At 34.2% G+C, this 11,440-nt stretch overlaps 3 protein-coding genes across 3 annotated transcripts; 2 read left to right on the forward strand and 1 right to left on the reverse strand.

Annotated features, from left to right (window-relative positions):
• Nucleotides 1–121: 121 nt before the first annotated feature.
• LOC111831881 (protein C2-DOMAIN ABA-RELATED 7) lies at nt 122–3,469 on the forward strand. Its single transcript, XM_023787395.1, has 3 exons — nt 122–410; nt 2,813–2,908; nt 2,990–3,469. The coding sequence occupies exons 1-3, from the start codon at nt 300–302 to the stop codon at nt 3,278–3,280; spliced, it is 498 nt and encodes a 165-aa protein (XP_023643163.1). The 5' UTR covers nt 122–299; the 3' UTR covers nt 3,281–3,469.
• A 249-nt stretch (nt 3,470–3,718) lies between these two features.
• On the forward strand, nt 3,719–6,568 carry LOC17896147 (phosphomannomutase/phosphoglucomutase). Its single transcript, XM_006300959.2, has 8 exons — nt 3,719–4,388; nt 4,552–4,815; nt 4,897–5,206; nt 5,296–5,502; nt 5,592–5,791; nt 5,875–5,987; nt 6,071–6,214; nt 6,344–6,568. The coding sequence occupies exons 1-8, from the start codon at nt 3,855–3,857 to the stop codon at nt 6,417–6,419; spliced, it is 1,848 nt and encodes a 615-aa protein (XP_006301021.1). The 5' UTR covers nt 3,719–3,854; the 3' UTR covers nt 6,420–6,568.
• A 2,227-nt stretch (nt 6,569–8,795) lies between these two features.
• On the reverse strand, nt 8,796–10,659 carry LOC17895503 (MLP-like protein 28). The gene is made up of 3 exons (XM_006303036.2): nt 10,309–10,659; nt 9,723–10,208; nt 8,796–9,332 (listed from the first exon to the last, which is right to left on the reverse strand). Exons 1-3 carry the CDS (start codon nt 10,544–10,546, stop codon nt 9,055–9,057), a joined length of 1,002 nt encoding a protein of 333 aa, XP_006303098.2. The 5' UTR covers nt 10,547–10,659; the 3' UTR covers nt 8,796–9,054.
• Between the last annotated feature and the right edge of the window lie 781 nt (nt 10,660–11,440).

The following is an 11,440-nucleotide window of genomic DNA, read 5'->3' on the forward strand; positions in this document are numbered from 1 at the left end:
GGATATTATTACCAAAGATGTTCGTGAGAGTAACGCTTAGATGAGAATAATAAGGAAACCAACACCTGGCAAAAGAAACCTTTAATAGTACTATATTAGATTGGTCTTTATTCTTGATTTTTTAACTCGCTCTTTCGTCCATTGATAAGCCAATTTTTAAGTGGACTCGTTGAATTTGAGCCGATAATATTTTCTGAAGGAATAAGAAAAAGTAGAATACTCAGAGCCTTATTGAGAGAGACATCGATCAAAATTCAGAAGAAATAACATAGAGAGAAAACAGAGGAAGAGGTTGAGAGATGGAGGACCTTGTAGGGCTTCTAAGAATCCGAGTTAAGAGAGGGATCAATCTTGCTCTTCGTGACTCTTTAAGCAGCGACCCTTTTGTCCACATAACCATGGGTTCACAGGTCCTTTTTTCTTTTTATTGTCTCTTTCATTTATAATCTGATTTGGTCTTCTAGGTTTCTTGATTTAGATTTGTTTCATGTTTCTGTCTCTGTTCTTGAGATAAAAATCTCTCTTGTTTATCTAAAGAATCAACCTTAAAAAAGCATAATAGATTTTAGTTTCAAGGTTAAAGACAAAACAAGAAAATACTAATTTCATGCTGCAATGAAACAATAGATAGTTTCAGCCAGTAATCTGATTTTGATAGATTAAACGACTTCAAGAAAATTGATCTAAGTATGTTTATTAGATAGGAATAATTGGCTCTTTAATACGTTTTCAGAACTTTATATGCGGTTTCATACGTTTCATATTTATAATTTGCAAAATACACACAAACCACTGTTCACTTTTGCACACAGCCCTGTTTTGCCATTATCATATCCATCTATTTACTAGTAATGCCATTGAACATTTATCACTCCAAACCGAAGATATCAACTTCCTCTTTTAATTATTTTTATTCTTTTTTATTTTTTTCTTTTTTATTTCATTCTCCCTTCAATCTAAAAACAAAAATACTAGTCAATAAAAATTTGTATTTTTAAAAATTTCAGATATATAAAAATCTATGTTTTTTTCTCATTTATATGATATGCATTTTGTTTGGTGATTTTATTTAATAATAACAAATAACTTTTATAAATTTTAGATCTGTATAACTTACTAAGTGTACAGATGTAATCCGTACAACTTAAAACGTGTACATATGTACATCTGTATAACTTAATAAGTGTACAGATATTAGTGTACGAGTAGTAAACAGTTGTACACGTATTTGTACAATATAATATATGTACAAATAAAATTGTACATATCAAACTGTACACTTATTATATGTATAGAAAAATGTATGTAAAACAATTGTATACAAGAATATATGTACATATATAATTGTATATATATTGACTATTATATTGCATTGTACACGTATTTGTACAACATGATATATGTACAGATCAAATTGTACACTTATTATATGTACAGAAAAATGTATGTATAACAAATGTATACAAGAATATATGTACATATATAATTGTATATATATTAACTATTATATTGCATTATACACGTATTTGTATAATATGATATATGTACAAATACAATTGTACAGATCAAACTGTACACTTATTATATGTACAAAAAATGTATGTATAACAACTATATACAAGATATGTGTACATATATATAACTGTATATATATTGACTATTATATAAAATTAAAAATCATTTAACAAAATGCATATCAAATTGTAGAGAAAAAAATAGGCCTGGGCATAAAATCCGAATCCGAAAACCCGAACCGAACCGAACCGAAAAAATTGGATTAAAACCGAACCGATATTGGAAAAATAACCGATCGGTTGTTAGCTTTCATTATTTTTGGATATCGGATTAAACCCGATCCAAACCGATATCCAATAGATATCCATATATAACCGAACTTATAATATATACTTTAATATATCTAGGATATATACAATATATACTTTAATATCTTTAGGATATATACGTTTGCCGCATATCGGATTAAAAATTATTTTTAATTGATTTAGGATGTCACTGAATTTTGCTACTTTTTCATTAGGAATTTATGGTTTAGTTTGGTTTATTTAAAGATTTTATGCATCGACACAGTTTTATGCTTCGATTTTATATATTGGTATGGTATTATGTTAGTTGGTTCTTTGAACTTGTCATTTGCCTCATTTCTATTTTTTTATATACTTGGATAGTATGGATTATTTGAGTATAATTGGATTTAAAAATATCCGAATAAAACCGAATCCAATAAATTTTGGTTAAAATTTAATTATCACAATTATATCCAAACCGAACCGAAATCCGAAATATTCAAACCGAAACCGAACCGAATTTTATAAATATCCGAATGGATGTTAGAATCAATATCCAAAAAATCCGAAAACCGAAAAATCCGAACCGAACCCGATCCGATATCCGAACGCCCAGGCCTAGAAAAAAACATAGATTTTTTTTTTTGTTTGTGAAAAATATCAAAAAAAAATATATTAATGAATATTTTAGTTATTAGATTGGAAGGGTGTAATAAAAAGAAAAAAAAAAATTAAAAAAAAAAAATTCTCCCCTCTCTCTCTCCCCGCTAAACACAAATTCTTCATCCCACAAATGATTTATTTGCCCTATTTTAGTCTTTTTACCCAACAACCCCTTACTCCACAATATATTCTATTACACACAACCTCTATTACACACTACCTATTTTGCAAATTTTAAATAGTAAACGTATGATTCTACATATTATCTTTTGAAAACGTACTATAAAGCAAATTTACCCATGTCTTGCATGTTCTCTCTAAATGAGTTTTTTGAATTGCACCAGAAGCTGAAGTCGCGTACTGTAGAAAACAACTGTAACCCTGAGTGGAACGAGGAATTGACCCTTGCGATAAAAAATCCCGATGAACCTGTGAATCTGGTGAGTACTACTATAGTACTATATGTCATCTCAAACTCAAAAACAATTGACAATAAGTTAGTAATCAGTTTTTTAAAACAGACAGTGTATGATAAAGATACATTCACATCGCACGACAAGATGGGAGATGCGAAGATAGACATCAAACCATTTCTAGAGGTTCACAAAATGGGTTTGCAAGAATTACCAGATGGAACAGAGATCAAGAGAGTTGTTCCCACTAGAGACAACTGCTTGTCTGAAGCGAGCAGTATAGTCTCCAACAATGGCAAGATCGTTCAAGACATGATTCTTCTGTTGAGGAATGTCGAATGCGGCGAGGTAGAGATTCAGCTTGAATGGATTCAGATTCCAGGTAGTAAGGGACTCTGAAACAGAGATTATCTTGATGGTTCTGTGTGTTTATGTATGTGTTTGTAATAAAAGCTAAGTTCCAAGACAATAAACAAATTTAGATAAAAGTCTCAATCGGTCTTGGCTTTCAGACAAAGTTACAATAAGCATAACAGAGTAGTACTCTGCTTTGTAAATGATATATTTGATTTCCCGCGAGTTTTCTTCCTCAGCACATAAAATAGAATATGCTGTGATTGTCTAAAGATGAAGAAAAAAACAAAGAAAAAATCTAATGAAATTGGAAGTTTGTTTGCGGATATTTATGTTTATATATATATATTTATTTTCCTTTGGTGTGTTTGTTAAACATGTGAATTTGCAGAGATATTCAAACGTAAGGTTATGGTTACATCTTGTTACGAATCTTATCCATCTCCAAACCCCAAATTTGAAAAAACACTTCTTAAGGAAAAAATTAAAAATTTACGGATACAAACAAGATTGCAAATATCTAAAGGTTTGTACTTGAATTTGTTTATTTTCTCTTTGGATCTCTGCTTTCAAGTCAGAAACTTTGAGAACTCTGTTTTGAATTCACTTACCAAAAGCTATGGCGTCTACTTCAACGTCGTCTTTAATGGCTTCTAGAACTGTAATCTCCAGAACAGCTCTGTTTTTCTCCTCACCGGGGATAGTCAATAGGAGTTTCTTATCATTCACGCCAGCTTCTCCTTCCGTTAAGCCGCTTAGGACAAGATCTTCAAATGCCACGAAGTTGGATGAGGTAACCAGCAGTCTAGACGAAGATATGGACCAGATTCGACGGTTGCAAAACGGTTCTGATGTGAGAGGAGTCGCATTGGAAGGAGAGAAAGGCAGAACGGTTGACCTAACCCCTGCAGCCGTAGAAGCAATAGCAGAGAGCTTTGGAGAATGGGTTGCGGCAAATGAGGGTAACGGTAACGGTGTCATTAAGGTTTCTCTAGGACGGGATCCACGTGTTTCCGGTGGAAAGTTAAGTACAGCCATTTTCGCCGGGTTAGGTCGTGCAGGGTGTTTAGCTTTTGACATGGGTTTAGCCACTACTCCAGCTTGCTTCATGAGCACGTTACTGTCTCCATTCGAATACGACGCTTCAATTATGGTATTGAGTCTCCAACTTAAGGAGCTCTTGGTTTGGTCAAGTTTTTAGTATTTGTTTTTGAATCTCTTTGTTTCCTAACATGTTTGGTCAAGTTTTTAGGATTTGTTTTTGAACTTAAAGGGCTCTTTGTTTCCTAACATGTTTGGTCGTTGTGGTTTTGGAGATGACGGCTTCTCATTTACCATATACAAGAAATGGACTCAAGTTCTTTACCAAGAGAGGAGGCTTAACGTCTCCTGAAGTGGAGAAGATATGCGATTTAGCTGCGCGAAAGTACGCTACTAGGCAGACTAAAGTCTCTACACTGATCAGAACTCGACCGAAGCAAGTTGATTTCATGAGTGCTTACTCTAAGCATCTTCGAGAAATCATTAAAGAGAGAATCAATCACCCTGAACACTACGACACTCCTCTCAAAGGATTTCAGGCAAGAGCCTAGCTTTCTGCTCTCTTGTCTCAAAAAAGTTTGGACAAGTTGTGATGTTTTTTGTTTTGTTTTGTCTGTTAGATAGTTGTGAATGCGGGTAATGGGTCAGGAGGGTTCTTCACTTGGGACGTTCTAGACAAGTTAGGAGCAGATACATTTGGTTCGCTCTATCTAAATCCGGACGGGATGTTCCCAAATCACATTCCTAATCCGGAAAACAAAGTCGCAATGTCACACACCCGAGCCGCGGTTCTTGAGAACTCAGCGGATCTCGGGGTTGTGTTTGACACGGATGTTGATAGGAGTGGAGTGGTGGATAACAAAGGGAATCCTATAAATGGAGACAAACTCATTGCGCTTATGTCATCTATTGTGCTTAAAGAACATCCAGGTGGGTTAAACTAATGATATTTGTTAATCCTTATCTTTGATTTGATTAATTAATATGACTTATAATATAGTATTTAAGTATGGTTATAGGAAGTACAGTAGTAACAGACGCAAGAACGAGTATGGGGCTAACTAAGTTTATAACTGAGCGAGGAGGGAGGCACTGTTTGTACAGAGTAGGGTATAGAAACGTGATTGACAAGGGAGTAGAGCTGAACAGAGATGGCATTGAGACTCATCTCATGATGGAAACTTCAGGACATGGTGCTGTTAAGGAGAATCACTTCTTGGACGATGGTTAGTTTACTACTCTTTTGTTCATATTAATTGGTTCATGAGTGATAATATTGTTCATCATGATCTTCATCCACTGGGACACATTGTAGGTGCATACATGGTGGTAAAGATCATTATTGAAATGGTGAGAATGAGACTTGCGGGATCGAATGAAGGTATCGGTAGTCTAATCGAAGATCTTGAAGAGCCGTTAGAAGCAGCTGAGTTGCGGTTAAATATATTGTCAGAGCCAAGAGATGCCAAGGCAAAAGGCATTGAAGCCATTGAGACTTTTAGGCAATACATCGAGGTATTATAACTATATCTTTTGGTTATGAATGTAGCGGTAGACTTCAGAACTATAACATGTAGGGCAAATAAAATGGTTATTAGGAAGGAAAACTTAAAGGGTGGGAACTGGACTCGTGTGGGGATTGTTGGGTGAGTGAAGGTTGCTTGGTGGACTCAAATGACCATCCATCTGCAATTGATGCTCACATGTATAGGTATTTAATGTGTTGATAGCGTGTTTTATTATATAATATGATGGTAAATGCTTAAATTCGAAATAATAATTGAGAGGTTTCAGGGCAAGAGTTAGTGATGAAGATAATGGGGAAGAATATGGTTGGGTGCATATGAGGCAGAGTATTCATAACCCAAACATTGCTGTTAATATGCAATCAATGCTTCCTGGTGGATGTCTCTCCATGACAAGAGTCTTCAGAGACCAGTAACGTTTCTTTCTTCTTTAAAAGACATTATCAGAATCTGAAAGATATGGTTTTGGTTGAGAAGTGAATCTACAATTTGTGGTTTTTGTCGAAAAGTGAATTTATAATTTGTGGTTTTGGTTGATCAGGTTTCTTGAAGCTAGTGGGATGGCTAGATTCTTAGATGTAAGTGACTTCGACGATTACATCGGACGTCAATCTTGAAGGCCATTTAGTTAAAATGCAATATTTGTAACTAAACCACTACGTATTGTTTCTTAAAATTAAATGCGAACTATGTAAATAAAACTTATAACATTTGTTGTACAACTGCACTGAAAGCAGAACGACGTGGTAACGTTTGCGAACGATCATCACGTTTTGTCCTTGCCATTATAATGTCTGGTGGTGGCCTATAACTTTCTTCCACAAAATTGTTATTTAGAAAATGAATCGGGCAAGTATGTGCAAAAATCTCCGGTACTATAGTCTTCTAGAACTTTGTATATAGCAAGTTGTTCATGAATCTTGTGTTTCAGGGTGGTTGTGACCATGATGTAACCTGTCAGACACTATGACATAATTAAAAGCTGTACAAATTTTGATTGGAGAGAGTACACTTGTGAATCTTTGAAATATCTTTTAGCCCCCTTAACTTCCAAACAAAATTACCTCCCTGGCTTCAGCCAATTTTGAGTAACCTCTCCTTACGTATTAGTATCTTAGACTTGGTCTTCCGCTAATTATGCTCTTATCTTGTATACTTTATGCTATCTTCAACAACTACTCTTCAATCATTTATGAATCATTACTATTTTACATGATTGAACAATCAATATTCACTATAACCATGCAATCAACTTTTGGATGATTGAAACGATCGAATACTTTATACAGGTCATAGATCTAGTGTTTTCTTTACCAACCACTTCGTTGGAGGTCATGGGATAGAAACTTTATATCCATTCGACTGGTGCCTCATATTAAGTTTTCAATCATTTGAACGAGTGGGTATCATCAGCCAGAACACCACTTATAAGAAGCCTAGGGGGTGTCATTATACACTCTGTAGTTTGTTTCAAGCTCTTAATCTTTTTGATCAAACTAGAAGGTTGGAAGGGGATTGTTTTTTGGAATAATTGGGATTTTAGTACATTTTTCAAACTTAATTAGTAATATAGTACAATTACTATTTATAATTGGCAAATTAGTCACCTTTCCCTATTTTCCACTATTTTGAAGACTTTATAACCCTCTCATCTCTCTCATATTTACACTAATTGCCATTAAACTTACTTTTATATATATTTTTGTGTATTTTCTTTTTTTCTCTCTTTTTATAATCTAATAAATAAACTATTAATTAATATATTTTTTTCTGATTTTCTAATACAGTAAATTTATATATATACACAATTTTTATTTTTACACTCATATTTACTGTATATTATATAATTTATATGAATAATATATATATATATATATATGTACAGAAAAATATATGTACATATATAATTGTATATATATACTTGTACATATATATAATTGTACATATATAAACACTGTACAGTTAAAATATATGTACAAAGATATACAATCGTACAGAATAATGTATGTACAAATACAATTGTACGGATATAAAATATTGTACATGATTATTTCTGTACATATACGTCTTTCTGTACAGATAGACAAATGTACGAATCATAATTTGAATGAAATATATTTGAAAATATTAAACAATATGCATATCAAATTGTAGAGAAAAAAGAAGATGATTTTTATGTTTCTAAAGTTTTTTAAAAAAACAAATTCATATAACTAATATTTTAGTTATTAAATTAGTAGGAGAATGTAAGAAATAAAAAAATATAATATATATATATATATATATATATATATATATATATATATATGAGATGGAGAGAGAAAGAGAATATGGAGGGCATTTGTCTTTTGTTTACGAGGGAAAGAGAAAGATATGAGTATAGGACAGTTTGGTAATTGCAAAAAATTTATTAGAGAAGAGCTTCTATTACATACACAGTAAAATATGTGGGTTTTACTAATTGTAAATAGTAAAGTGTAAATAGTAAAGTGACTATATCCCGAACTAAGTTCGGAAAATGTACTAATTTGCAAAGTCTCCCTTGTTTTTTCACAGTAAGTCCCATTGAAATATGAAAGCACTCATCGCAATCCACTCATTATAATATATCTTAAATGCTCAGTTTCGATCACCCAAATTTTTTTAATTTTTTTTTTGGTGTTGATTGCTCTCCCAATCTTGTGTCTACTTAATTTAAACTTTAAAGGCTAGTGTAGGAAACATTTGGTTTTTTCTTTTGGGAATAAAGTTGCCTAGCAACCAAAAGAAAAATATCAAACCATTTCCTTCGATTATCGACGTTAACGTAACGTAGCCCGCACAAATTCTTATAAAATGATTGTGTAATTAACATGTGCATATCTTTGGTACTGGACCATACTTATATGTCAGTGGAAGTAATTGGGACGCCATGTCCCCCGACATCACTATCTTTTGTTTATCATCTTTATATATCTTTTTGCAGAGGGGTGATGAAAGCATAAATATAGGGCTTCGTTAATCCAAACATATATCATTAGCAAACATAACATGCATACTTATATATTTTATGGACTATAGCAGCCTCATCGATCTTAGCTACTAGACGTCGCTTCTTGACGTTACAATTTCCAACGTAAAAGGATTACATTCATGCACTCTCACACTTACATATCTCACAAACTCGGACATAGCACCTTAGTCCTTATTTATTGCATTATCGTTCATATAATGAACTTAAGGCGGCACACATATATGGAGGAGTACTCTCCTCTATTCCTCGGACAAGAGATGTTCGTCGATCTCTTTGGAGACTTCGACACAGAACTGGAGGAGAGTTTCAGGATGGGCAACCTCGTTGCTAATTTTCTCATACTCAAGGTGCCAGTGCACAATACTCCCTGGCCCTCCTTGCTTTGGGGTCACCTGGATGGTGAGCAAGAAGCTTTTGTATTCTTTCATCAGATCACCTTCTATAACTCTAAAAGTGATCAAGTTTTTTTCTGGCTCCACCGCCTCGATCCTCTCCTTTGCTACCTTTGGCTCCCCATCTATAACAATTTTTAATATTAATGATATTTTAACTTTTAGACTAAAACATACATATTTTTTAATGAATAAAGTGGTTTTCATTTGTTAATCGAAACCTAATATCAGATGTAAATTAGGTCACCTAATCGACTCATCTCCTTTTGGTCACTCAAAAGTTTTCAAAATGGTCGCACTCCTAAAAACTTTTAATTTCTGCTGGATTTTTAAGATTTGGATTTTGATTATGTTCTTTATAAAACGATTTTACCTAAAAAATATATGCTCGAACGATTATAATGGTTCACCCTCAACCTAATCAATGTGCTGCCTTCTCGTCAAAGTTACATGGTGAATGAAGGAGATGATTAAGACTACAAATCTATGAAAAAGTTTATATAATATTAACTTACCATGAACGTAATTCCATAAGATGATAGAGCCTACTGTGCCCCAATCGCCTTCATGCAGGTCACAGGCTTGAATGTTACCTGGAGATGCTTTGGAGACATGATGTGGTTTCCCAGTGAACATGTGATGGAACTTCTCCGCCGACGCTTTGATCTCCACGTCTGTCTCAAGCTTCCCCACCAAACTAGAAGCCTCTGTTTGCTTCACCTCTTCTTCATCGGCTAAGAGATGTTCGTCGATCTCTTTGGAGACTTCGACACAGAACTGGAGGAGAGTTTCTGGATGAGCTACCTCGTTGCTAATTTTCTCATACTCAAGGTGCCAGTGCACAATACTCCCTGGCCCTCCTTGCTTTGGGGTCACCTGGATCGTGAGCAAGAAGCTTTTGTACTCTTTCATCAGATCACCATCTATGACCCTGAACGTAATCAGGTTCTTGTCCGGCTCCACCGCCTCGATCCTCTCCTTTGCCACTTTTGCCTCCCCATCTGCACCAAGTTTAGTTTTGAGTCTCTACATATGCACACACGGATCTAAGAGATAAAAGTATACAAATACATGACAAAAGTTTTAAAAGCATTGACTTGCCATGAACGTAGTTCCAATAGACGATAGAGCCGACTTTGCCCCAGTCACCTTCATGAAGATCACAGCCTTGAATGTTTCCTGGAGATGCTTTGGAGACATGGTGTGGTCTCCCTGCGAACATGTGATGGAATTGTCCAGCCGAAGCTTTGATCTCCACGTCTGTCTCAAGCGTCCCGACCAAACTAGGCGTCTCAGTTTTCTTCACCTCATCTCCCATCGGTGCCATAGTATCTGCCATTTTTCTACGGCTGATTTGATTTTATTGAAGATACTAGATGTTTGTTTGGGATGATTCTGTTTTGTGGATAGATAGTGAGCTCCCTATAGCCCTATATGTAGAGAAATGAGTGAGCATCTCTAGAAGAAGAAGACACAATTATTGTCAATTAATCCCATGCATTGCATTATGTGACCCACCTGACCAAAACGATCACTATAACGAATAAATAACTAAATTATTAATTCTACCATTAAATTTTCCCCACCAATATAACCTACTCTTTTAATTCTACGGTCGTTCTCTAGATATTTTTCTTTTATTTCATTTTGTAAAGATTCATACATTAAGTGAAGCTTGTCAAAAAAAAAAATTAAGTTAAGCTTTGTTTAGGAAAAAATTACACTTATAAGCTGGTTTCGAGTGTCAAATTTGTGGTAGGAAATTGACTTTTATTAGTCTTTTGAACCTTAATAGTCCTTTGAACGAACACTTGAATTGGTACACTCCAAACCAGATATGAAGGTGTGAATATTCAATGCAACCTGTGTCAAATGCAAGACAGAGTGAGACAAGTCAGCTAGTTTTGGGCTCGCTCGGGTCACAAAGATCTTTACAAATGGTTGTTTACTGTTGCCTGTTGGGTATATTCATGTTTGACATAAGTCTAACACTAACAATATTGATGATCTAACATTATTATGTTCATTCCAAAGTATGGCCTGAATGTTTGTTTATTATTATGTCTAATCATGACTTCAACGAATCTTGGAGAAACAATTATATTCATTAGCTTAATTAGTATGGATTTTTCATTATGTTCTATCTTAAATGCTCAATTACGTTGTTTCACCCACTTGTGTTTATGTATCTTTGGGATTCAAAAAGAATCCAACCAATTCCTCCACCCCCCCC

The sequence above is a fragment of the Capsella rubella genome, unplaced genomic scaffold (assembly GCF_000375325.1).
Source record: "Capsella rubella cultivar Monte Gargano unplaced genomic scaffold, Caprub1_0 scaffold_2, whole genome shotgun sequence".
Lineage (NCBI taxonomy): Eukaryota > Viridiplantae > Streptophyta > Magnoliopsida > Brassicales > Brassicaceae > Capsella > Capsella rubella.